Source organism: Mus musculus, chromosome 12 (assembly GCF_000001635.26).
Source record: "Mus musculus strain C57BL/6J chromosome 12, GRCm38.p6 C57BL/6J".
NCBI lineage: Eukaryota > Metazoa > Chordata > Mammalia > Rodentia > Muridae > Mus > Mus musculus.
The window spans coordinates 22,729,796-22,757,771 of record NC_000078.6 but is presented as its reverse complement, the minus strand read 5'-3'; the positions used below and the strand labels follow the sequence as shown (position 1 = coordinate 22,757,771).

The window sequence follows — 27,976 nt, the reverse complement described above, 5'->3', positions numbered from 1 at the left end:
AAGACACAGGGTTTGTTGCATGCTAAATAGTCTACTGTTTCCACTGAGCTTTAATTTGAATTTTCAGTCATTCCTAAATTTTTTTAGGTTATAACCCAACCCATTTGATTTATGATTTTGATTGTGATAATATTTGTAGATGGCTATACACACATATTCATATCTGTGTATATGTATATCTCCAGATATGTATTCTCTAGCTATCCAAATCATATACCTTATATAACCCATAGGCAAGTTTGTAGGGCATTTTCTTAATTAGTGAGTAATTAATTAGTGATTAATTAATTAGTCAGTGATTAACATGCAGTTGACTGTGCCAGCTATTTTTCAGCAAAGCTTTTAGGAAGTCCCATATTGGTCTTGGAGGAGACACATGATGAGAATTAAGAATCCAATGAAAAGTTAGTGCTTGGTCAGGAGGGACTCTTCCAGAGCTCTGATAGGCTCTTAAAACCCAGCATCCAACAAAAGCTTCTAATTCTTGCATTCTGCTGCCTGTAGCTCATCACAATACCACCTCCATCGCTTGCTTGTTTAGCAGCAGGCAGCAAGGTCAGCATTGCGAGGAGCCCCCTTTATCTGGAGCCCACTGTGGCTCCTACCTTTACTTCCTTGATGTGTGCTGCTAAAGCACACCCATGTATAATTTGATAATGAACCCTGTCATTTTGTACAAATAACATAAGGTAATTAATTTAACAGGTGGATGTAATCTGACTTTCTATCACTAATAAGTGCTTTACCATGTGTTTTGGCTCTACCCTTAACCCATGAAATTATTTCTCAAGCAGCCAAAGGAATATTAGTGTGTGTGTGTGTGTGTGTGTGTGTGTGTGTGTGTGTGTGTGTGTGTGGTGAGTGAGTGTAGTGTGTGGTGTATGCATGTGTGTGAGTTTCTGGAGTACTGTTAACATTGGATTGTTGGATATCCCCTTTCATTGCTCCCCTGCCTTCTTGTCTTGTTAAGCTTAGACAGGGTCTCTTGCTCAACCTGACGCTCACCAATTGGCTACAGTGCTGAGCAGTGTGTCCCTGGGATTCTCCTGCCTCTGTCTATCAATAACGGGATGAAAAGCTACCACACCTGTTTTGTACCCGAGTGTTAGGGGTCCCCATGCTGGAGCAGTGACCACTTTACCTGCTGAGCCATCTTCCCAGAGTCAAGTCTTCTTTGTTTTTAAAGTGAAAGGACAGTTATGTTAGTTGCAGACATGAAAAACCACACTCTAGAAGGTTCTAGGTCCCTGTGCAGTCAGTGCCTGCCAATGTCTGCAGCACCAGCTTTTGTGAGAGACCATCCCGTGAGAAATCGAGCCCTTTACAATCTCCCTAGGCGAAATGGCCTTTGCTAGGAGCTGGTTATCATCCCCTCCTCCCTATTCCCTTCCTGGCACCTGAGGCTGTAAAAGCTGAATTATAGTCCCCTCTTCCCTATCTCTTCCTGAACTCCCATGCCATCCAAGGCCAGGAGTTACGCCTGAGTCCAGCCTGACACCCAAGGCTGTCAAGGAGGATCTATGTTTCGAAGATAAGATGCAGAGTGCCCGCTGCCTGGTGCCTGACGTCGCCCCCCATGTCAGCAGATGCCCGCTTCTTTGTTCTTTGTAAAATTCCCGCTCGACCCCTCCCCTACTCCCTGAGATGTATGCTTTAAAAAGAAGGCACCTCAGCATAATAAATGAGACCTGGACAAATTTGCTTGGTCTCCTGCTTTCTTTCCCTTCCTCTCATCTCCTTCCACGTTTGTGGTCGCAACCACGAATAACTGAATATGGCAGGATGGGATAGGCTTTCTTTTCCTTTGCAGGCAGGGCTCTAACCCATGTAAGGCCTTCTTTCTCACAGCTAACAAGTTCCCACCTCAGGGCCTTGGCTCTCTACATTCCTTTGGAGGACTCTCCCAAGCCCCTTAGGCTCAGCTGTTTCTTCTCTTCATCTCAGACTTAGCTCAAAGTTTGCTTCCTCTAGGAAGCCTTTTCTGACTGCCACTGTTGATGTCCTGCCCCTGCCCCAGTTATTATTATGCCACCTCATTTTATTTCTCTCAATAGGACTCACAGGAGGACTGTAGATGTAGCTCAGTGATAGAGTTCTTCTCCAGCATGCACAAAACTCTGAGTTGTAACTCTGCCCACCCCTGTCCCCACCCTGACCCCAGAACAAAATAAACTGTGCATAGAGTGTATTCCCACACATGAGAGGTAGAGGCAGGAGGCTCAGGAGTTCAAGGTTATCCTTAGCTATGTATCAATTTAGAGGAAAACCTGGGAGACACATGAGCCTAAACACACACATACACACAACTTCAAAATGACACATTCATATGATAGAGACCCAAACCTCTGATTTTTCTTAGATTAAATCCCAATAGTACAATAGAGTTCGCATGCTTTGAAATTGTAGCCTTCTGACAAGATGAGAAAACAAAGTCCTTGTTTTTGGTGTATCCCTGTGTAAGCTAGAAAAACATCTCTCAAAGGTTAAGTGCAAACGAGTTAGCTCAAGGACTCCCTAAGTCTTGGTAGGAGTGAGTTCTGCATTTCTACCAGGCTCCCAGGCAGCTGCTGCTCTCCAGACCACAGTTGGCACACCACAGATTGAGGCAGGAGTTTTTTTATACATATGGAACTGTGTTCATGGCTGTCATCTTGAGCCTTAGGCTTCCAACATGGAGGAGGAGGAGGCTTGAAAGTTACTGTGTCTGATTGGGAGCAGTGTGGGGAAATGCAAGGTGGTCCAATCACCACCCTCCCAACCAGTATGTTCATTCCTCTGTAAATATGTTTCCCAGACTACTTGAACAGCTTGCCTAACCTATCATGGGTGAAGACCCCATTCTGTCTTGGCAGATGGCAGACCAATGGCTTTCTCAGTAAGGATTTCATGTCGCCTCTCATTCTGCCTTCCAAAAGCTAAGTGGTGCCATGCAATTAGTTTTCTAGTAATGGTTATGGAGTCCATAGAAAGACCCAGTCTGAAAAAGACAAATGAAATTTATGGAGGTCCTACTCTGTGTCTGCCCCATTTTAGAGCTTCCCAGAAGCTGAGTGCAAGAGGTGAGCATCAAGCAGCAGATTCTGGAGCTGGTGAGCTGGCTCAGTGGTTAAGAGTGAAAACTGCTCTTCGAAAGGTCCTGAGTTCAAATCCCAGCAACCACATGGTGGCTCACAACCTTCTGGAGTGTCTGAAGACAACTACAGTGTACTTACATATAATAAATAAATAAATAAATAAGTATTAAGAAGCAGATGCTTTGGCGATAAGTGCAAATCGTTCTATAATGGAAGCTTCTAGAACAGATTGGGGTTGAGATGTATTGTAAGTTCAGTGAAATGAGTGCTCTCACCTTGTCTGACTTAATTTTTGGCCTAAAACCAATCACTTCACATATCAGTGAGATTGGAGACAGGCAGAGAAATGGGTTGTAGGCGTCTCACTGTGCACCAAGATCTATTAGTATTATTCTTATTAATAATAGTTCTTTTTTCTACATTCCAGTCATTATCCTCCTCCTGGTCTAACCTCCGACAGTTTCTCATCCCTTTTCTCTTCCCAGTCTCCAAGATGATGTCAATCCCCGCTACCCCCATGCATCAAGACCTTAGTGCTGTGCTCTGCTCTGTTTCTTTTCTGCTGCCTTACAGATTCTCTGTCTAATGCTTCAAGGAAGGAGCGTAGCCAAGACCACCAATTTTGCCCAGACAGGCTGAGAAAGAATTGAAAAGAGCTGGACCCTCAGGCTCAGGTTTGGGGTTGATTCTGAAAGATGACCAAGACACTTCCCAAGCAGTCAAGAAAAAGAAAGTGTTCCAGGCCAAGGATTTTGTGCGAAGGTATGAAGGTGTGTGATGATGAGGAAGCTCACAACAATATTCCAGGGTCAGAAGCTAGCTAGCCTGTCCTACAGGAAGCCAATGAGGAGCAGAGCTGCTCTCAGTGGGGAAACACAGAGGGGCAATGTGAGCTGTGGGGAAGGGCAGCTTGAAGTCTCAAGGATGTAGCTGACACTCTCTGCTGAGCAGGTCTAGTGTACTGCAGATGCTGTAGTGTGGGGTTCTTGGGTGAGTACTGCAACTTCTCAACTCTCTACAGGTGAATGAATGGTGTGGTCAAGAAAGTTTCTCAGACTGGGCATGGTGGCACACGCCTTTAATCCCAGCACTCAGGAGGCAGAGGCAGGTGGATTTCTGTGTTCGAGGCCAGCCTGGTCTACAAAGTGAGTTCCAGGACAGCCAGGGTTATACACAAAAACCCTGTCTCAAAAAAAAAAATGAAAGTAAGAAAGAAAGAAAGAAAGAAAGAAAGAAAGAAAGAAAGAAAGGAAGAAAGAAAGAAGGAAAGAAAAAAAGAAAGACAGGAAGGAAGGAAGGAAGGAAGGAAGGAAGGAAGGAAGGAAGGAAGGAAGAAAGAAAGAAAGAAAGAAAAAGTAAGTTTCTCAGGGGAAGAGAGGTAAAGCCGGGTCACCTCTGAGGAGACAGTGACGGGTTGGAGTGTGAGTAATGGTATGGAGTTGTGGTTCTAGATTCTCCCTGGCCTCGACATTTTGGGGTGTGCTTGATCATCCCTGGGGTGTCCACTGCATACATGCACAATTTCACCAACAGGGGCAAGGAAACAGCTGCTCAAGTTCAGTCCCAAGGGCCTGGAGAACATTGACTCATGAAGTGTTTTCCTGGCTGATGAGAAAAATCACTCAGCTATGGTCATCTGTTCCTGTTAGAAGGCTATGCAGCATATTATATACTATGCGCATGTTATGAAATGCATAATAAAAAAAAGTTTCCCAGGCATTCATGTCTGAGTCCCACAGAACCTGTCAAAGTTATTCTTAGTGGAAGGCCTCTACAAAGGCAGGCAGGGTTGGGAAGTGCTTAGAGGTCAGAGGGTAGCTGGGAGAAGGGTTGGGGAAAGGGCTAGAGTAGAATCAAGAGCTTCACTTTTATTTCATAGACAATAGGAAAACACTGGAGAAATGCCTGCCCCATCTAAAGGAGAGGGAGAGAAACCTATGAATGCATCCACACGCTGAAGAGGGATATTTTGTTTGTTTGTTTGTTTGTTTTGTTTTCTAGAAATAGGATCTCACTATGTCTGGCTTCTAATCGGCTCTGCTGCCCAGAATTTGTAGCTTCAAATTCCTAAGCTTCCCACTCAGCCTCACTAGTGCTGGGATCACAGGCATGCACCACCACACCCAGCTATGAAGAGAGTGCCGTGATCTAAGAAAAAAATAAAGTATGCAAGCACTCTTTAAAAGCTTTAGCAAATGCTATCTGCATATGGAGTGCTAATTAAACTCTTATTTTTTTGGTTTGTTTTGTTTTCCCATGAAAACAAACCCTGCCCTCCGCTGGCACTTGTTTGTATTATTCTAAGTGCTTGAAAACAACAAATGGCATTCCCTTAATTGCTGAAACACAAATAATATTTTTAACACTAGTTGCGTTTGCTTGCATTTCAGCATATCAGGGCTTTAATCCTATACGTATTTAATTCCAGGAGCATGAATCAGAGTTGGGAGGGCCACTGCTCTGCCTGTTGGCAGGAAAGATAGATTTGTATTCAAAGTGGACTGGTAAATACTGAAAGGCTAGTCTCTGAAAATAGATGTGTGTGTATTGTGTCCCACTCGACCGGCAAGAAAGACGCAACAAACCGGAATCTTCTGCGGCAAAGGCTTTATTGCTTACTTCTTCAGGAGCAAGAGAGAAAATGGCAAAACCCCGTCACTTTTAAGGAGAATTATCCTCCGCCTAGGACCTGTTGCTCCCTGATTGGCTGCAGCCCATTGGCCGAGTTGTCGTCAAGGGGGAGGCAGAGCACATGGAGTGGAAAACTACCTTGGCACATGCGCAGATTATTTGTTTACCACTTAGAACACAGGATGTCAGCGCCATCTTGTAATGGCAAATGTGAGGGCGGCTCCCCACATGTGTGTATATCCATAAATACACTTATTTTATGTTTGCTGACTTACAGACTGGACAGCACACAGCCTGCAAAGCATTCAGAGATATCTGCTACACTATAGTGAAGCCCATGTAGCTAATTGATTTTCATACATGCTTCCATTGATTTTTGCCAAGTGCTTACATCAATACCCAGTCCGCAGTTTAACCATGCCTGGACAAAATAAGACATAGAAGAAATGCTTATTATCCAGCTCAGTCAGCAAAGAAGTAGCTGCTGTCATTGACAGATGAGTCTCTTTCTGACATCAATGTCAGTTGACATTTGTTTATGTTAATGAGCAAGCAAGGCTGGTAAAGATGTCTGGTGTAACTTCATCTGCCCATGACACCTGTGGCCTCCTTGCTATAACAGAGAGGATTGGCAGCGTTTTTGCCAGAAACATCTTTGCTACTCACAATGCGGTGGCTCAGATGTGCCTGCCTGTGAATATAATCCTCAACAAAGTCACAACACTCCCCTGCCTTGTTTGGCTTAGACAATCAGTTAAGCAAAAAGTCCAGTCATGATCAGCGGCTACCCATTTCTCTGGTGTAAATACACCTACGAAGCAATTTCAAGCTGCCAGAGTACTGGGAAGAGATGCACAGTGATATACCACCATGTAGTATTTCTACCACATACACAAGTTCCCAAACCCAGCTTTCCTGACTGTGTGGCAGAGCTCACCTGACTAGCCCCCACAGACTCCAGTTTAAGGCTCCTTTATCTAGGAATGTCTACTTTATTTCCGCACGGAGAGTCTACAGATTTATTAAAATGTCAAAATGAACAGTCTTTGTGTGCTGTTCTGTAAAATAAGCTGAGGATAGATCTGCTTGTCATTCATTTTCTAAAGTCAGTCATAAAGGTGACCCAGAATACACACATTTTCAAATGTTGAGGCCTAAACTGGGCATGGTGGCACTTACTTTTAATCCCAGAACTCAGGAATGTAGAGGCAGGCCAGTCTCTGTGAGTTTGAAGCCTGCCTGGTCTACAAGAAAATTCCAGGCTATCCAGGCTACAAAGTAGAACCTGTCTCAAAAAATGAGAACAAACACAAGTGTCTGGGCCCAAGGATGAGCTTCCTAAGGTATTTTCTTTCTTTGCAGAAACAAACACAAAACATGGATAATGGGATTGTGAACACTAGAGCAGAGACTTGTGGTGTAGACATGAGCACATCTAGGGCATACCTCAGTGGAAGAACACCTTTTAATGGGGGGATGATTCAGAGGTTGAGAGCAGGTTCAACGCCCAGCACAGAAGTTTACAATCATCTGTCATTCCAGTTCCAGGGAGTGTGATGCCCTCTCTGGTCTCTGAGAGCACTGCATGCATGTGGTGCACAGACATACATGAAAGCAAAACAGCCACATACAATAATGACAAGAACTTTAAAATGTGTGTGTATGTCCGCATGTATATGTGTGCACTTGTGCATGTGTGTGTGCATGTGTATGTGTGCACTTGTACATGTGTGTGCATGCCTGTGAGTGTGGTTTAAAGATAGGGGTAGGGTGGAAATAGATGACTTGGCAGTTAAAAGTCCTTTTGCTCCTCCTAGCACTCACATGGTGGCTTACAACTATCTGGCCAGGCAGTGGTGGCACATGCCACCACTGGGACACTTGGGAGGCAGGGGCAGGTGCATTTCTGAGATGGAGGCCAGCCTGGTCTACAGAGTGAGTTCCAGGACAGCCAGGGCTATACAGAGAAACCCTGTCTCAGAAAAAAAAAAAAACCCAACTATCTGTAACCCCAGTTCAAGGAAATCTGACACCCTCTCTGGTCTTTGGGCAAACCAGCAAAAAATTGACCCCCAGATCTAAGTTTCCATCTGTGTTATAACTGTGTGCTGCCAAATCTTTCTCTGCCTCTGTCCCCAAAGCACAAACCGTGAGGTGAGTGACACATACATGTGGCTTCTCTCACCTTGGGGTGTAAATGGCTTGCTTTCACAGCATTATCTGGGGGTAAGTACTCTATGAGGTAGAGGAGAAAGTCCCAGTGACATTTCCCTGTTCACATCACGGGTACTTGTGGGTGTCCCTATTTTATTGCATTGTTTACCACAAAGTTCCTTTAAGGCTCAGATCTGTTCATTCCAAGAGTAATCATTTACAAGTTAACTGAAAGCAAACTGCAAATGTCTGAGTTAAACCAGCCAAACCTCCAGAAAATTCCGGAGCTGAGAACATTACCTTTTCCCTTGGCTGGATAGTGAGAAATCTCAGGTTCTTGGGAATTACTAGAGGCAGAACATTCCTCTGGAACATGGGGTGTTAGCCAATCTTACTGGGCACCAGGCATGAGCTTTTCTATCCTTCTTCCTTTGGTTTCCTTAGCTGAATTGAGTAAAGGATGAAGCTTATGTTGGCTCACAGGATTAGAGATTTCTGTCTTTTGGTCTTGCTGGTTTGGGGACTGTAGGTGAGGTAAGACATCGTGGTGGAAGAATGCAGGGGAGGGGAGATGCTCACAGCATGACAGAGGGGAATCAGAGAGAGGATAGAAGTCAGACTTCCAGTATTCTCTTCCCTGAAAGGATCTAGTAACACTTGCCAAACAAAGGCCTGTCTGCTAGCTTCCATTACGTCCCAGAAGCACTGTTGAGAGGATGCTGATGATGTCATCAGAGGTCTACAAGTCTTTATCCAGACCTTTTTAGCTCTTCAAAGTCTCAAAAAGAATCCACTTGTCTGAGAGAGGGTCTCACTGTGCAGCCCAGGTTAGCCACAGCCTAAGAGAGATCTGCCTGTTTCTTTCTTCAGAGTGCTGGGATTAAAGGTATGGCCACCACACCTGGCAAAGGTCTATATTTTAAAAATAACTCTCAGTGGTAAAACTGATCTGAAGTGCTGGGCATGGTGGCACATGCCTTTAATCCCAGCACTCGAGAGGCAGGGGCAGGCAGATTTCTGAATTTGAGGCCAGCCTGGTCTACAAAGTGAGTTTCTGGACAGCCAGGGCTACACAGAGAAACCCTGTGTCAAAGAAAAAACAAAAACAAAAACAAAACAAAATAAAACTGATCTGAAATGAACTTGTATGAATTTATGCATAGTTCTTGCTTATCCCAACTTCTGGGATAACAAACCCTTTCTCTCTCTGCTACTGCTCTTATGTGGTTTGTCCCCTAATGGTCCTCTTATTGGAGCCTAGGCCTTGGTGTCATGGTGGGGCTCAGGTGGGGACTAGGAGGAGTTAGGGCACTGAGGGTACTATCCTTGGAAGCAATTAAGGGAGTTTTCTTGGGAACCTCCAATAGTTCTCATTAAAGCGAGTTCTAAAGTAGGGAGTTCATGTCTGTTTTTCTGGCTTCCAGCCTGTGAACAATCTTACAAGTAAATAATGTCAACATTATGCTTCCACCTACGTGAAGCTACATGGAAGGGGCTGCTTGATCTTAGACTGTACACCTCTATCCTAGTTTGTTTTCTGTGCTGTGATAAAACACTGATTAAAATGAACTAGAGGAAGGAAAAGGTTTAACTGGGCTACAGGTTATAGACCATCATTCAGGAAAGCCAAGGCAGGAACTGGAGGCAGGAGCTGAAGCAGAGACCTTGGAGGAATGGTGCTTACTGGCTTGCCTTCCTTGATCTACTTAGCCTCTTTCTTACACAGGCCAAGCTCACTTGCCTAGGAATTGTGCCACCCACAGTGGACTGGGCCATCTACATCAATTAATTATCATGAAAATGTCATACAGACATGTCTGAATCCCAATCTGATGGAAACAATTCCTTGACTGAGATTCTCCTTCCAGTTATATCTAGGTTTGTGTCCAGTTGACAAAACTAACCAGGGCAGCTTCAAAAACCACTAGCTAACTTCCTCCCCTCTCCCCTCCCCTTGCTGTTCTTATTTTCTCCCGGTGTAGAGATGAACCCACAGGCTCTATATACTTCAGATAAGCACTAACAATGCACCATTTGGACAAGATCCTAGCCAACCTCCTCTTCTTCAAAAATTTCAACCTCAGGTATATTATAGCAACAGAAACAGACCAGTACACACAAGGGAAAAATAATAGGACTATAGTCTTTTATATGAAAAATGTAGGCTCAAATATATATGGATTCATAATTTCTCAGACTTTAAAAGTAACATAGTTTTACATGGTATGTATTTTGAACCAGCCCCTAGTGAGGTCTAAAACAATACTGTGTGATCAAAGGCATTTATATTTTACAGCAAAACATAAATGTTTGTATGGTATGGGATAAGTGAAATTGTATATTGCCTTAATTCAGTTTTAGGACAATTTTATTCTTGAGAATTATTATATATTTTTTGAGTCAGGGTTTCATGTGTATGTCCGTGTGTGTGGTGTGTGTGTCTGTGTCTGTGTGTGTGTCTGTGTGTGTGTCTGTGTGTCTGTGTGTGTGTGTCTGTGTCTCTGTGTGTGTGTGTTTGTGTGTCTGTGTGTCTATGTGTCTGTGTGTGTGTGTGTTAGACACATTGATTAGTTTGACTGGTACTATATTATGTCAAGGAAAAACACTACTTTCTTTTAACTTCCCAAGGCATCACAGAGACCATGTCTCCAAAAGTAAACCCTTGAAAAGTCACAGGGAATAGTCTTCAATTTCAGAGAAGAACAAAAGAACTTATAGGTGGGAAGAGAGGCAGAGGGATCAGAAAATTGCCTTGTGAAGGAGAGCCTGTATTATAACACAATACCCTCAAGTTATACATGCTGAGATAGGTGTGTCCCTGAGACACTAAATGGAAGGATGTTCACAACGGTGGAAAGTGGCAGAGAGTTGCAGAGTTTTGGGATTGCAGTTTATTGCCTTGCGCAGGAATAAAAGCTACCAACTGGCACAGCTATTTTTGAAGGCTGAACTTATTCACAGGCAGTGCTGGTAAAATACCAGACGCCATATATAATGTCTGACCTCAGCTGCTACCTCATACAGTATATTTGTACATGGGAGCCTTAAGAAGATGGAGTGGTCTACTGTCCTATGGCAGCAGGAGACCACTTTTATTTCCCATGTTGGGCTTATAATGTCCCTCACATTCCCTTTTTTTCAGACCCACAAAAGGTTTTTGTAAAGTTTCTCTAGGCTGTATTGTTGGCAGCAGCAGTAACCATGCCTCTTGCCTCAGGGAGTTAGATTGTGTGATTTTTGACTAGTGTCTTCAGAAACTCTGGGTTTTTAAAATACAGCTGAGAATTTCTGAATGAGATATAGATGAAAATGTCCTAATTCAGATGATTTATTGGCCCAATTGTGTCTGTGATCAGTCAGCTGTGGGTTGGAGTACTCTCTGAGAACCATCTGTACCTCTGGTTCTCTTGGGTATCCCCCACTTCCCACAGCACATCACTGCATTCTATGATTTTCTCAGGGTGAAGCCTGGCCTAGTACCCTAAAACTGTCTTCAGGTAACTGGGAGTGTCCCTAATTGTACAAGCTTAGGGAACAGGATGCTTAATAGGGGTTGGAGTATTCTTCCAAGTCGAAGGTCATGGGTTTGAATTCCCATTCGGCTTGTACCATGGTCAACTCCCTATGCAAAACACCTGCCTTTACCCTTTACCCCTGGCTTCTTAAGGCTATGAGAAGGAGCACAGACAGAACATGGTCCCTATCATTGCATCCCCAACTAACTGTTCCTACATCTTGTCCTGCTAAAGTGCCCTGGAGGATTTCACTGTCCTGTAGGGGGCGAGCTACCCACACTGTCTCACTGGCCCTTTCCTGAGGTTCTGGTGGGGAATTCAGGGGTTCTGAGGCTAACGGTGGGATTGGGGAGCAAAAGGGTGGGCTCCCTTCCAGCCGGGAAGCAGTATCCTCGGTTCTACTCCACGCCCTCTGGGCAATGTTGCTAGAGGTCATGGCGGGTGCGGGGTGGGAGCCGGGCATCGCAGCTCAGGAGGGGGCGCGCCCTCGAACCCCAGTACGTCCGGAAGGCAGAAGCAACGCAGCAGCCCACAGCCACTGACAGGCCCTGAGCGCTCATAGCCCTCCTGGCTGAGGCCTTTGCTTCCTGGCCGCGCGGTAGCGGCGGGCGACCCGATTGGTGGTCAGGTCTGCGCCCCGCCCTGCCGGGCGGTCCTCCGCGCCCTCCCCAGCCGGGCCCTCCCCTTTCCGCGGGAGGCGTCCCGGACAGTGGCTTGGTGGCGCGCAGTTCCCCTTGACTGTGTGCGCCCGCGTCTGGGCTCTTTTGCAGAGGACTCGGTAGCTGCAGCTCCCGGAGCACAGCGGATAGAGCTGCGGGCTGCGTGCGCCCCTGCTGCCACCGGGCCTGCCGCGGTGGCTCCCGCGCCCTGTGGCGACTTCCGCTCCCGCGCTTCTTTTTGTTCAAGTCCCCGAGCGGCGGCGGGGTCGGAGCCCGCGCCTTGGGCGACTGAGGCGGCCGCAGTCCGCGCCCAGGCGCCGTGGCGATGCCGGACCCGATCTCCGTGTCGGAATTCGTGGCCGAGACCCTTGAGGACTACATGGCGCCCACGGCCTCTAGCTTCACCACACGCACGGCCCAGTGCCTGAACACCGAGGCGGCCATCGAGGAGGTGAGCGGTAGCTTAGCCGGCGCCGGGCGGGAGGCTAGAGCCGCGTGGGATCGCGCTGCGCCCTGGGCACCCGGTAGGCTTCCGCGCCTGGTGCCGGATACCCAGTGCCCTCCACCTGCGCCCACACCCGGGAAAAGTTTCTGGTACCCCAAAGCCGGACGCAGCCGGACCAGCAGTGCCCGACACAGAAGCCCTTTGTTCCCTGCTCTAGAGAGAGGCTGCTTGGCCACCTTGGGCCTTTTTTGGGAACGCTCCTGTCTGTTCCCATTTCCCTCGCAGGGTTTCAGGTTCTTTGCTCCCATCCTCGGAGAGGTCAACTTCGGCTGCAGAGTCTGTGGCGGCTTGGAGCCGGGGACCCCTGCGAGCTCTGCTCCCCGGAGTGATGGCTCTCCCTGCGTGGACCTCTCCAACTTGTTCCGGACATAGCCCGGCGGGGGCAGCTGTGGCTTCTGAGCCAACATGTAGAGCAGATCCAGGGACCCCAAGCTGCTTAGGCATGGGTGCCCATCCCATCTTGGGAGGCCTGGCAGTTCCCACTACGTGCCACAGAGCAGCGCTGTAGAGGGATGTGGAGAATGGTCTTTTTGGGGTCCATAAGGTCTTTGGTGGCCTCTTCTGGGCTACCTGTGTGGTGCCTGTTGACAGTATGATCAGTTCCTGTGCCCTTAGCCTGGAAAGGGCCTGCATAGTCATTGTATTGAGTGGCTAAGCAGAGAGCTCTCCAGATCCTGGGGAACAGGGACTGAGAGAAGGAAGCAGTTTGGGTTGAAAATTGAAGCAGGCTTGGAAGAGGCTGTGTGAGTCCAGAGACCACGCTGTCCACAGCTTAGGAAAGCCTCACTTACATCATTTTCTTTACCTCCCCAACAGAATTTAGAGTTTCGTGTTTTCGGCTCTGTAGGCTTTGTTAGTCCATCTGGACTCACAAAAGGTAGCTGGAGAATGAGACACACATGTGTAGCAGTAGTGAACCGATGATTACATTTCCTTTGCTCAGAATTTTAACATCAAGGTACATATTTTAAAATACTTGTGTCAGAGGCTGGTGTTCAGAGAGCTTTTAAATTAAGCTATGTCATTATATCCTTTCCCCTTGCTTGAACAAAGCATTCGCTTTTAGGCTTTGCCTGGGCGGGGGGGTGGGGTGGGGGACTAGACTATTATTCTTTCTTGTAAAATATTTGTCTTTGTAGACCTACACAGTCAGGACTAGACTCAATGAAAAATACTAGGTTCAGCATCCTGCTCTTGGAAGTGAGCTAGGGTATCCGTTCTTCTCCTTCATCCTCGTCTCCTTTCTTTCCTCTCACCCCTCTTCCCAAAGATCTGCTTGTAAATCTTTTGTAGTGAGTTCAGTGAGAGCAGATTGCTTTAGTCCACTTTTCTCAGCCTGGCCTTTAGGTGCCACTGATGTCTTTAATGAGGCAGGTGGGGGATGAGGGGGATGAGAGCCCCTCCCCCATGAGGGCCCTTGAAAAGTACTAGGAAGATAGTCACAGTGTTTTGAAAATACATCATTAATGCTTATGAAAATGATTACATCCAAAAAGGTAGGATTCCCTCTGTGGAAAGGACACTTGTGTCTGATGTCCTTAAAAGACAGCCCATGTTTATAAAGTTAGGATGCTTCTCTCATTGTATTGAATCAGTTAGGTATCAGTAATACTGGCAGATGTTGGAAAGCCCGGCAAATAGGAGTTGCAATTAAAGTTGGCATGGCCTCTCTCTGATTAATTTTAGTTTATTTTGGATGAACCCAAAGCTGCTTTTCCATGCAGTGCAGGAGATTACCCAAGAGCTCAGTTGCTGAGTTGATCAAAGAGAGACTGGATTTGGTCATTCTGTCAAATTGCAGGCTGGATTCACTCAGCCTCCAAAGCAGAAAATGGATTTGAGTTGGAAACAGGGAAAACCTGAACTCTTTGCAGGCTTATCTCATTTTAAGTGAGGCCAGCATCCACTCTAAGCTAATAGTGTGTATAAACTGATTTGAAGGGTGAAAGGACTCAGTGTGGATTACTTAAAATAATGCTTTCTTTCTCCTCCTACATTATTTAATGTTTACTTCCAAAACAAAAAGTTGTTCTTTGTCTAGTGTAATAACACACCATGTTTACAATACTTAGACTTTAAGCAAATGTCTTTTTATGGTCAGATGAGACATTAGGGTAGGTTCTGTGACATACAAAAAGTTATGCATTTCATAGAAATACAACTAAAAAAATAAGTCCCTGGCCTTCTACTTAAATGAGTTATGGAATTAGTAAACTTATCTGATTAACTTTGGCAAACCTGATTGCTTCCAATGGAGAATATGTCTAGCTGTTGTCATTTTCTGACTGAAATAGGCTTTCTTTCTTTTTTTTTTTTAAGATTTATTTATTTTTATTATATGTAAGTACACTGTAGTTGTCTTCAGACACTCCAGAAGAGGGAGTCAGATCTCATTAAGGATGGTTGTGAGCCACCATGTGGTTGCTGGGATTTGAACTTCAGACCTTCAGAAGAGCAGTTGGGTGCTCTTACCCACTGAGCCATCTCACCAGCCCCTGAAATAGGCTTTCTTGACTTGCACACCTGTAGCTAGAATGTCAGTAGTTAGCCAGTGCCTGACTTGTATTACAGGTATCAATCTGTTGTGTTTAATCTCTATCCCTGCTGTGCAGATAAGGAATTTGAGGCTAGGAGATTAGTTCAGGTTATAGACACAGCAAGTGGAGTTTAAACTTGGCTGGATGCTGCTTTCTCAAACTGCATGGCGTTATCTAATGCTTAGTTATGGTGCTTTCTCAAAACTGCCCATAGCTAGATCAGCCACCTCCAAGTCAGGCTCCATCACTTTCCAGTTGTATGAATTGGGATGAGATCCTCCCTGCTCATATATACCTTTACCGTTTTCAGTCCAGTTCACAGTCTAGATAATCATGTCTATTTCTGAAGGTTCTGGTACAGTACCCAGTAGACTTAGTAAATGGTAGCTGCTTTACCAGATTTCACTGTAGTTACTGTATAGACCCTGGAATGAGAATGGAGGAGGGGAGAAGAAAATGGATGAATGGATGAAGGTGTGCATATAAATGGAAATTGTTGTCCCTCCCCCTAGGTGTGCCTGTGTGTGGATGGGTGTGTGTGTGTGTGTGTGTGTGCCTGTGAGAGTGTGTGTGTGTTGGCTCCTATGCTGACCGAGGCCAGAGGCTGAACTTGCAATGCTTTCCTGAATCAGTTCCCCACAGCCTGTCTCTGCTTCCCCTGAATCCTGGGGATCCCCATGCAGGTTCACAAGCTTGTGCAGCAAGCACCTGACCCCCTAAGCTGCCTTCCCAGCCCCCATATATTCTCTCTAAGGAGCTTATTGTCTTGGTAACAGGTGAGAGTGTAGGTGGTTTGAAACTTTTCACTTCCTGATGAATTTCTCTGGGTGACTTACTTTGCCCAGTTTGCAAAGTGCAGAGCGCAACTGGTGTCAGCTTTGTGCTTTGGAAATAAGGGAGAAAATTAGTAGTTGTGGCATAAATCTGAAAACTGAGCGGGGCCACCCCCCACCCTCTTCCCAGCTTTGATTTTTGTACCTTAGTTTTTTTAAGCCTCTGGTTACTTCAAAATACTCTGGAAATAGAGAAACATTGTGTGCATTCTTGGGACACTCCTTTTGTTTGTTGGGGCTTCTTCATAGCTCCATTCATTCCTACCCTGCCTATTTGGCATTGATGTAGTTTTAAAAATAAATTTGATATTGACTCTTAAGTATTAAAATTTAACTTTTTCCTTCCATGGCCATGAGTCTCTTATTCTGTTGTCCTTGGTTATCTTGGAAATCGCTTTGCTGTTCTAACTGCCAAAGGAGAATGAGCATCTAGACTGTACAGACTCCCAGGGGGATGCTGTTCATTGGCCCAGGCTCTGCCCAGCAGTTCCAGTGGGAACTGGCCTTGCATTTGATTCTGAGTTGTAGTCCTTTGTGACGACTTGTTTGTAAACCAGCTCCTTCAGCATCCCAGGCTAACAGATTTTGAATCTATGGTCAGAAGGATGCCCCCTTTTTCTCAGTGTATCCTTAGAAGGGAGTAGGTTAACAGGTGATCATTTTATGCTGCTCTGAAATCTGAATTGGTGTCTCTGGAACGTCTTGAATCAGTTAGGGTGGAATTGGTTTCCCTCCAGCTGAATTCAATTTCTCTTTTATGATTAGTAGTGCAGTTACTATACCACTCCTTGTGCATCCCAGCTCTTGCTGTGGTTCATTTGGGACCTGCTGCTGTGTGTTAGGTGAAGGGATTAGACATGTCTTCTCTTTGAAAGAATCTGTGGTTCCGTGGGGAGAAACCGATTCTCCAGGCAGATCAGTGATGTGAGGTCATGTCTGCGAGAGCATCTATGGTGATGATGTAGAGAACAGGAAGACTGGGACCACTTACATGTGATCAGAGCATCTATGGTGATGATATAGAGAACAGGAAGACTGGGACTGCTTACATGTGATCAGGGATGTGGATGAAAGGGCCTTGAATGGAAGCCTGGTGTAAGAGGCTCCAAGGTGGTTTAATCCAGTCTTCCATATCTGTGTCCCTACCTTAGGGAAATATTTATCCACTCTTGGGCTGATGATCAACTAGGCCTTTGGTGGAATTTTCCTATCCATCCAGACTGCAGAAGGCTCCTTAGGCCAAAAATTTACAGAGGCCTTTCATGGTGAGGAACTGCACTTTTGGCTTTTGGTCAGCATTGTAGCCCAAGAATGAAGTCAGCTCTTTGCTAACATTACTCTGTCTCAGATGCTTGGTGGCCACATTGGTTGGTGGCCACTCTGTTGCATGATGTAGATTCAGGACTTTGTTCTCCATACTTGTAGGAAGTCTTGTTGATGAGCACAGTTTTAGGCCCTTGCAACTGCAAAATGCTTCACCTGACAGCACCAGTCAGTGTGGTGTGCAACTTGCAGAGCCTCAGGTTCCATGGCACAGCTGTGGAAATAGAGGGTGCATTTTAATAGCACTCTCAAGAGCAGTGTGTGCACCAGGGTTTGAAAGTACTGTTGTAGGCTGCCCTGAGTCCTGGCTGTGTTCAGAGTTGCCTGGTGGGGGAGGGGGTGTCTGTGGACTGGAAGAACCTGGTTCTGTCTCCTGAATTCTGATTTCATAAGATTTGGGTGAGGCCTGGAGCTTTTATATTTGTAAAAGGCTCCTCCCTAGTTGATCATCACTGATAGACAGGTGATTATGTCATGTTGTGTGCCAGGTAGTGATGAATCAAGGTTATGCATAACTTGGGGATAGGATGTGGTTTTGGAGGGGAGGAAACTGAAGTCAAGACAGGCCTCTCTGCAGAGGTGACCTTTGAGCAGTCTGGAATGTAGAGGCTGCCTGCTTGCAAAGACCTGGGCATAGAGGAGTCCTGGAAAAGGGCTGAGATGTGAGCATCAGGGCAGACAGAAGGCCTGTGATCAGAGGTGAGGGAGAGCAGAGGGGCCTGTGTGGAGGGGTGGCTTAGGTCCAGATAGCACTGGGCTTTACCTTGGGGAAAGAATTTGCACTTTGGCTGTGGAGTGGTGCGAAGCTGTTAGAGGGTTTGGGGCTCAGACTCCCATGGTCTGATTTCCTCTTTAGGATTTACTTTTTATTGATTTGTATCTGTGTGTGACACTCAGAATGCAGATGTCCTTAGAGCTTATGCAGCCGGAGTTGTAGGCAGCTGTGAATTGCTTGGTTGTGGGTGCTGGGTATGAAACTTGGTACCTCAAGGAGAGCTGCAAGTTCTCTTACAATAAGCCATTTCTCCAGCCACTGCTTCACAGTTTAAAGACATTTCGGTGCTTGTTCCTAGTCCCAGGAGAGAGGTGGGGAGACCAGCAAGGGAGTAGGGGTTCATTTGGATGCTGCGGTGGTGGCAGTGCAGAAGTGTCCTTTGAACTGGGTGTCATTCCCTGGTACTTGAAGCATGGGTCTCCTATCATCCCCAAGGTAAAAGTGGCACTGTCCAGCATGCCTTAGTGGTAGAGACCAGGTCTACACTGCAGATTGGCTGGCTGGAGGACTTGTATTGAAAGCAGTCTTTTTTGTTTTTGTTTTTTGTTTGTTTGTTTGTTTTTGGTTTTGGGTTTTTTTTGGGGGGTGGGTTTTTTTTGGAGATGGGGTTTCTCTGTATAGCCCTGCGTGTCCTGGAACTCACTTAGTAGACCAGTCTGGCCTCGAACCCAGGAATCCACCTGCCTCTGCCTCCTGAGTGCTGGTATTAAAGACATGTACCACCACACCTGGCTATAATTAGCATTTTTATGAGCTTTAATTCTATGTTAATAAAATGTGCTTTTGCCAGTTGGTTGCCTAATACCAAATGGTCAGCACCGAAGCCAGACATATAAATAATATTATACAGATTGTGCAGTCTGTGTTTATATGTTTAGGGAATATACATATATGTATAAAATAACAAAGGAAACTAGAGGTTATGAATTTGAAAGAGAGGAAGTGGGGATATGTGGGTTGGTTTGGAGAATAGAAACGATGAGATTATATTACAATTTCAAAAAATAAAGAAAAGTAATTGTAAAGTAAGAAAGCATTAAATGGGCTCATTTAAGATTATTTCTTTTTGAGAGAGGTCATATTGGCACCATGGAGTCATATGACTCTGGGTTTCAGCAGTTGACAAAACAGGAGTTCTGACCACTCTGGTTGGTTCTTCAATGTCCTTTCATTGTACAGAGGTGGGTTTCCTTAGTGCAAGCTGGTGTCCATTGAGACTCTGCAGGCCAGCTTCCATTGTTGTCAACTTAGAGGAGCCAAGACTGACAACTCCAGAGATATCAAGTGCTAACCCCTGGGGAGACAGGTAGCATTAGAGGCCCTTTTTTAGAGGCTTTTCTTTTCTTGTTTTACTTTTTAGTCAGGGCTTCAGGGTTGCGTTGAACTCTATGTACCAAATATAACTTTGGATTTCAGATCCTCCTATGTCTGCCTCCACCTTCGAAGGCTGCAATTACAGCATGTGTTATCATGTTTGTTTTATGTGGTGCCAGGGATCAAACCCTGGGCCTCTTGAATGTCAGGCAAACATTCTACCAACTGAGCTGCCTCTGTAGCCTCTAGAGGCGTTTACTGAGAGGCCTTCACTGCCACAGAGTGAGTTGTCTAATAATATACCTGGTCCTTTAGGGCTGTGGGTTCCAGAAAACCATCTGGGTTGTGTACATAAAGGCCTCATAGTGAACGGACTCAGGCTGGGTCTTCCAGGCCAGGAGATCTGTGTGTGGTGGCTGCTGCTTCTTAGAGGGGCACAAGCTAAACCATGGCAATTAAGGTAACAGTTAGGAACAGACCTTCCACCTAGGGTTGTCCTAATCATCAGGATATATTCTTCTCAGATCAAAAAAAAAAAAAGTCTCCAAAACTAATGCCACAGGAACATGGCAGAAGAGGGGCTAAAAAGAGCATCAGAGGACACATTTGGTAAAACACTTGTTTTCTGGATAAAATGCGACCATTGCACCCTGGGCAGTGCCATTCCATTTATATGCACAAGATCCAGCCTAACAGATATTGAGTAATATTCCATCAGGCAGCACTATGTGACCTTAGTAATGATGTTGATGGTGATGAAGAAGGAGAGGAGGAGGAAGAGAAGAAGAGGAGGAGGAGGAGGGGATGGAGGGGGAGGAGAAATGGGGAAACTAGGAGGAAAAAGGAGACACAATGGAGACATGAAGGTGGAAGTGTCAGAGAGGATGTACTAAAGGGAGGAATGAGAGATAAAAACAATCAAGATATACTTTGTGCACATATGAAATGGTCAAAGAATAAATTAATAACAAATAAATAATAAACCTTCCAGTCCAGCTCACCCCTGCTTCCTGACCATTGCCTTGCCTCTAACAACCCTAACACTAAGAACCCTAATCCTAACCGTAACCCTCTAATAGCCTAACCCTGAGTCTAACCCTGCTTACTGTGAGGGAAATGTGTTCATTATACCTTTTTAAGTGAGAAACCATTTCTTAATCTTGATCTTTTGAGATCATCAGATCCATCTATAATCTAGGCAATAGATTCTTTTGGCATCCTACATACATAAAAGACAATGAACAGGATTGTTCTTTCATTTTTTATACTTGTCCTATTTTTGTATGTTAGAAAAGGTGATTTGCTAGTTTGATTTTTAAAATTGGCATTGGAAAATACTTATTTCTTCAGAATTCTAGTACATAGTGAATATCAGCTGTAATATCCTGCAACATGAGATAACCCGTCCTTGATTTTTCTAAGTTCCCTTGGCCGAGAGCTTTTCTATATTAGGCATTAGAGAGACATTCTATTAAATTTCCTTTCTGTATCCACAGAGATATTCATTCTGATTTGAGATATGTTCATCTAGAGAACCTGTCCTAATACAACTGTGGCTTTTCTCTACTTGGCCACTGATGGCGATGTGCTGGCTAACAAGATGGCTCAACAGTGTTTCCCTTACATTTCTGTCTTTCCTCCCAGGGTTGGTTGGTACCTATCATCTGGGAAAGGGAGCTGCAGTCTCCCTGAGCCCAGCACTGAGCCACAAACAAAACTCTTGTTTCCTAAAATCCCTCTTTAATGTTCATTGCCTGGGCACCCTCCCACTCAGATTGATAACCCCACTGCACCTTGGGTAATGGGCTATGCATGCTCTTCCCCTGGATTTCAGGAAGAAGAAGGCAAGTGCTGTGAGGCAAGCTCAGGCAAGGTCTGAAGTCAGGTCCTGGTAATGCAGGATCATTGCTCACAGAAAACAGGAGCAGGCAGCTGACTAGCCTGAGCTGGAATGTGTTGGGAACTAAAAGGGGGCCCTGGGGAAGAAAGGAAAGGGGAGGAAGGCCCACGCACTGCCAGAGTTCCACCTATGCTCTGGATAGAGATGTGGGAGAGCTGCCATACACTCAACTCAGCCCCAGGTCGGCATCTAAGCCTTTGACCCACTCTTTGGGTGTGAACAAGGGGCAGCTCAACCTGGGAGCCCCGGGGCTACTTTCCTAAAGCCCTGGGGTTATGGGAGAGAGGGATGAGGGATGAGAGGTTCCCACACCGGTGAGAGTGAGCACAGTGGATCTGGACTGGAGCACATGAAGGCCTTCCATGGGGAGATTAGAAAGGGCTCATTAGGAGAAAGCCTATCCCATCCTCCAAGCTCAGTGGGCCTTGATGAGCAGAGACATTCTATGGCTTTTGAGCTTTATTATAGAAAGGCAGGGAGAAAGAGAGAAGGTAGAAGAGAGAGAGAGGCCCCCCCTAGAAGGCTAGAAGGGGGGAGGCTACATAGAAAGAGTAAGAGGGAGAGAGGAGAGGAGAGGAGAGGTCAAAGAGAAAGGAAAGAGGAGAGAGGAGTGCAAGAAGTGAGAGGTAAGAGATTGAAGGAGTGAGAGCAAGAGAGATAGGCAGGGCTGAACAGCCCTTTTTATGGTCTTTACTGTTGCTAGGTAACTGGGGATGAGTTTAGCCTGAAGGTCAGAAGCTTGGGACATTGCCTACATGACTCGTAGCCAGGCTTCTCTTCTGGTGGCTGGGGTTGGGGTGGGGGACAGTAACTTAGGCAGGAGCCTGAGTTCCAGAAACATGAGGGAATTGATGCCTTCCTTGTCACATAGGTGAATTATCACCCTCCCGGGTTCAGACCTCCACTCAACTGTAGACCAACCTGTCTGTGCATAGCCCAGTGCCTCACATGAATGTTGAGTTCTCCCCCAGGGCTGGGAGGGGTGAGAGTCCTCTTGGGGGACTGGCTCAAATGCTAATGTAGTGCAAACCACACCTGAGATCTGGAAAAGGTGTGGCCCTGGATTTGAAGCACACTTTAACCTTGAGGAAGGGTGAGACCCACTGGCCAATCAAGGTCTCCACAGGCAGACCTGCCAGTCAGACAAGGAGGTGGGATCGTCCGGGTGCCTTCCCCCAAGTTCACTGTGGCTGTGCAGGCTTGAATGGTTCTCTGTGTCCTGCTCTGAGCTCTGCTGTTGGGTCCTGTGAGAGGACCTCAGGGAAGCTCTGATTTCGAGGCATGGTGAGCACAGGGTTACTGCCCACAGAGGGTAGGGGCAGGGTGCTGAGCAGTGGAAGCTGGGGTGGTGAGTCCTCTCTCGGCCTGGATGGGAAGTATAGGCCATATGTGAGCACCTGTGAGGTCTCTCCTGTTGCTCCTCACTTGTTCCATCAGGGATTGACCTCTGATAACTTCCCTATCATTGCCCATATCGTTTGGACCTAGTTAGGCTGGCTTGTGAAAACAGGGGTGGTTTCTTTGAGTCTGTAGCATACATGTCCAAACCACTTTGTCTTTTAGTATACATTAAGAAGACAGGTAAAAATCTAATAGGTCTGATTTCATACATTATACTTCTTTTTGTTTTGTTAATTTTTTTTCTTTTGCAGTTTTTTCATATTTTTTAGCATCATATGTATAGTGAGTTGATTATTATTTGGCAAAGGGATTTAATAATTTCAGAATTTTTTGTGGTTTTATTGAAAAATGATAGACCTCTGAGCTGATATTCTTCTATTCCAATCGTTTCTAATTTTCGCCTTCACATATTTTGCAGAAGTCCCAGTTGTTTATTGCCATGAACCTTTTAGAATCCACATTTTTTAACTGAGATATCAATTTTTTTCTCTTCATCTTGAATCCCTGAGATTCTGTCTTCCTTTCCTGTTCTGCGGGTGAACCTTGCCTCTGTAGTTGTCAGTGTACAGGTAATCTCATGTCCTGCTCTTAGGGACTTAGCAACAGCTTATGTCATTTCCTGCCTCCATCCCCTGTGTCTGTTGTCAGGCGTGCTTTATATACATGGACCACCAGCTATAGCAGCTCTCTATTTTTGTTCCCTGTCTCTGTTCTCTGCACATGCACACTCTCTGTCATCTCTCCCCTCATGGCTCTCTTTCTCCTCCCTGTCTGTGTGTCTGTCTGCAGGTCCTCTTGTGTACTTCTATCCCTTCCCCAGGTTCTCTCTCCTCTCCCTTCCCCCCAAACAACCTCTTTTGCACTTTATCTGTTGCATGCTTTAATTTCTCAGACCTGCTGTGATGGCATAGCTTGGATTTCTTGGTTGCAATTGTTCCTGGCTGTTACTCTCTATGTTGCTATGCTGGTGTGTAGCCATCTCTGTTTGGGTGATTATTGACCTAGATACTGGCCTCTGGGTTTGTCTTTTTGGGTGGGAGTTTTGTTCCTTGGTCACTGTTTGATGCATGGATTTGAAGAGAGTGTTCACTGACAGTTTCCTATTTTACTGACCTGTTTGGTGGGTATGGTCAACAGGGGATGCTTTGTGATATTAAAAGCTGGGAGAAGAGACAGGCAGTAACAGAAGATCTTAATAATCCACAAGGAGACATAGTCAGGAGAGAGGTCATCAGCCCATGGTGTGTAATACAATGTTGGAACAACTGGGAAAATTGAATCTGGGTTAAGAAACCAATCATGAAGTTGATCTATGGAACCTTACCTTGTGTCCTTTCAGGCATGGAATGTGGTTGAACAGGGAGTATCTGCCCGAGTGGGGGCTGAGACACAGGGATGAGGCAGGAATGGATAGGCAGGTGGGAATTGTCTATGGTATCTATAGGAGGCTTGCCCAGGAGGAGAGGAAATTTCCACTGCTACTCTTTTCCAGTGTTAAGGGCAGCTGATATTAGGGTCTGCAGTAACAGATAGTGAGGTAGGTCTTTGGACAAAGTCTAGTCTACAGACAAGCATGGTTGTGGTTAACCAGGAGTTTCTGTCTATAATCAGGGCGTTAGGAACCGAGATGAGTTTGTAATCCCAAACAGTTTGCTTTTTGAGAATGTACATTTGTACATTCCAGCAAAAATCCCATGACAAAATCCCCTTATCAACAGCCAGTTAAGGTACATCAGCAGGGTCAGCTACATAGAGATAACTAAGACCTCCTATAGAAACAGCTTACCCATCATGGTTGTCAGATTTTTTTTTTTTTTGCCCCCCTTGCTTGGTTCCTGCACATTATGCCAGACATACACTTTTTAAAATATTACAATGTGATTTGTATGCAAACTCCCCACTCTTGTTGTAACTACAATAAATACTCAAAACCTCTAGACTTGATCTCTCAGTTTGTACCTAATGGGAGTTTGACTGCTGAGAGTCCTTGTTACTGAGCTCATAAAAAAGACCTCTGTGTGTTTGCTTTGCAATCGGCTCTGTGCAGGTCATTGCAGTTTCTGTGAGTTGGGCATAAAACCTTGATGCTTTGACTGGAACCCCAAGACCCTCAGGACTCCCATCAGAAGGGTGAAAGACTGTTGTTAGGATGCGTCATTATGTTCTTTGTGTCAGTGACCTGTCTTTCAGAACTGTGTCTTTGTACTTTGCTTTTTGATTTTTCTTGAGTACTTGTGGAGGGAGATGAACAAAGTGAATGTGGAACTCTAGGGAAGTAAAAATTCTGTAGAAGAGTTGCAAGGTGTGTTAACTTGACAGAGCTGGAGTTATCACAGAGAAAGGAGCTTCAGTTGAGGAAATGCCTCCATAGATCCAACTGTAAGGCATTTTCTCCATTAGTGATCAAGGGGGAAAGGCCCCGTGTGGGTGGGACCATCTCTGGGCTGGTAGTCTTGGTTCTATAGCAAGACTTGGTTCTGAGCAAGCCAGGGGAGGCAAGCCAGTAATGAACATCCCTCCATGGCCTCTGCATCAGCTCCTGCTTTCTAACCTGCTTGAGTTCCAGTCCTGACTTCCTTGGTGATGAGCAGCAGTATTGAAGTGTAAGTCAAATAAACCCTTTTCCTCCCCAACTTGCTTCTTGGTCATGGTGTTTGTTTAGGAATAGAAACCCTGACTAAGACACTAGGTAATCTCCTTCTTAGTGGCAGCAAGGTCAAAGTCTGGATCAGCCTGCTCCAAGGCTGAGGGAGGCTACAGAGCATGAGAGAGTGACCAAGCAAGAAAGCAAGGCAGGAAGTAGTGTTTGTCAAATGTTTTTGCTTTCATTTTCTAGCTTCAGTTTCTAGTCTGAGCTCCCAGTATGTTGGGCTGTGATCTGACAGAACCATGTAAAACAAACATTTATTACCTGAGATGCTTCTGCTCAGAGAAAACCATCACAGCAGCAGAGTTGCAAGGTAGAACAACAACAATAACAACAACAACAGCAACAACAGCAATTGTTTCAAAAGCTGATTTTGCTGCTGGACAGAATCTCTGGTCTCTTTTGAAGGAATATGGAAAATATCAGAAATTGAGATGGCAAAAGTCATAGAAAGCTGTACATGGAGCTTAATCGGTTCTTCCTGTAGGGTCTGGAACATTGGAGTGTTGACAGTAATGCAGCCACACGAAGTTGAGATCATACTATTTTAGTGGAAAATGGACTGAAAACTTTAGGAAGAGGTCATTTGTGTGATATTTTGGCCAAAAAAAAAATCTTTTGTACTTGGCTTATGCCCTGAGATATTGAATATTGAGTAAAAATTATTGCTTGATTTGTACATTTTTATTCTATTGATAAGTTTTTGTTCAATCTCCTTATTTCTTTACTCAATTTACATTCTAATCGGTACAACCACCCCATTCCACCTTCCACAGTCCCTCATCACTGACTCCCTTTTATCTACCCAGGGAGGGTGGGAACCACTTGATATCCTGCAACTATGGCATGTCAAGTCTCTGCAGGGTTAGACACATCCTTTCCCACTGAGGTCAGACAAAGCAGCCCAGTTACGGAAAAAATTTGCACAGACAGGAACAGCTTAAGGGACATGCCCTGCTCTGGATGTTGGAGACCCCATGAAGACTGAGCAGCATATCCACTACATATATGGTAGGGGCCTCCATCCCAGCCTGTGTGTGCTCGTTGGTTGGTGGCTCCATCTCTGAGAGTCTCCTAGGTTCCAGGTTAGTTGACTCTGTGGGTCTTCTCATGGACTTCCTATTCCTTCAGAGGCCGTCAATTCTTTCCCCAACTCTTTTAAAATACTCCCTGAGCCCTGTCCAATGTTAAGCTGTGGGTCTCTGCATATGTTTCAGTCAGATGCTAGATGGAGACGCTCAGAGGACAATGATGCTAAGCTACTATCTGCAAGTATAACAAATTATCCTCAGTAATGCCTGCCTTGGTGCTTGCCCAAGAGATGGGTTACCAGTTGGGCAGGGTATAGTTTGGCCATTCCCTCAGTCTCTGTTTCAACTTTGTGGCTGCCTTACTTGCAGACAGAACAAATTTTGGGAGGAAAGGTTTTTGGTTTTCTTGGTATACTGAACACTTCACTGGTGGTTCTGCCTGACTGCAAGATGTCACCTCTTCATGGTCCATAACTCAATGCTATATATCTAAGCTAAGATCACCTCCCTAGCTGCATTTGTGCCCTCCCATTCATAGTCTCAGGCACATTCTATAGATGCCCCTACCCTAACCCTGCTCCCTCCCAGCATCTTCTGATTTCATTTCATTTTCCTAGCTCTCTGGCCTTTCCTTGTCTCTTATCACACCTGTTCCTAACACTCCCCTTCTTCTTTCTTAACTACTGTCCCATCCAGTTCTCTCCCTTCATCTGCCTCTTCTGTCTCTTTCATACCCCGTTCTGAGTGAGATTCAACCAAGCTCATTTGTGCCTTGTCTTGATTAGTTTCTTTCGTTCTATGAAGTGCAGTGTGGATATTCTGTACTTATGGTTATTATTCACTTGTAAGTGTGTACGTACATGCATGTCGTTTTGGGCCTGAGTTACCTCATTCCAGATATTAGTTTCTAATTCTACCCATTTCTCTGCAAAATTCATGATGTCCTTTTTTTTTATACCTAAATAGCATCCCATTTTGTAAATGAAACATGGTTTTTGTGTCCACATTTCAGTTGAGGAACATCTGCATTCTTTCCTGTTTCTAACTGTTATGAATAAAGTGGCTATGAACTTAGTGGAGCAAATGCCCTTGTGGGTATATACCTATGAAGGTACCCTGAGTGTAGTACTTCCTCCTGCTTGCTATGTTTTAAATTAATGGAAGGAGTATTCACAGTGTTTCCTCATCCCAGGATGGAACCTTAAACAAAACCTGCTGCAAATGTGGTCCAAGGGAGGCAGGGTCCATTAATTTAGAAGCCAAACTTCACAGGATCATCCATATCGTGCCGCTTCTGGAAACTGAAAGATGGAAATAGCATGGTCATAGATTCTTTCTCTATGGTTTCAGTTTAGCACCACTCCAGCTATCTTTTGACAGAGTCAGGATCCCACAAAAGACTCTGTGAGAGTTCCTTGCATTTAAGTGGTGAGGTTGATGCTTGAGTTGCATTTTGTGACCACAGGTTGTGGAGAAAACTAACGCATTGAGAAATATGCCATGGAGAGATGCTTACAGGGAGATGAAGTACCCAAACTGAGAGATGTATGAGAAGTTACAGGAAGAGCACCATCTATGCCTTAAGCAATTGAAGTCCAATGTGTTTGAGACAAAGCTATAGGATTTGGTGTTTGCCCTGCTGTTTTTCTTGCCTTTGTCCAATCTTCTCTCCCTGTG

General features: G+C 45.3%; 1 protein-coding gene across 1 annotated transcript in view; it reads left to right on the top strand.

The window, feature by feature from the left end:
- Positions 1-12,037: 12,037 nt before the first annotated feature.
- Gm38538 (predicted gene, 38538) overlaps positions 12,038-27,976 on the top strand; it is a 47,403-nt gene continuing 31,464 nt past the window's right edge. Inside the window, exon 1 of the mRNA NM_001374072.1 lies at positions 12,038-12,484. Within this exon, the coding sequence (NP_001361001.1) occupies positions 12,359-12,484 (126 nt within the window). The 5' untranslated portion in view covers positions 12,038-12,358. The remainder of the gene's footprint in view (positions 12,485-27,976) is intronic.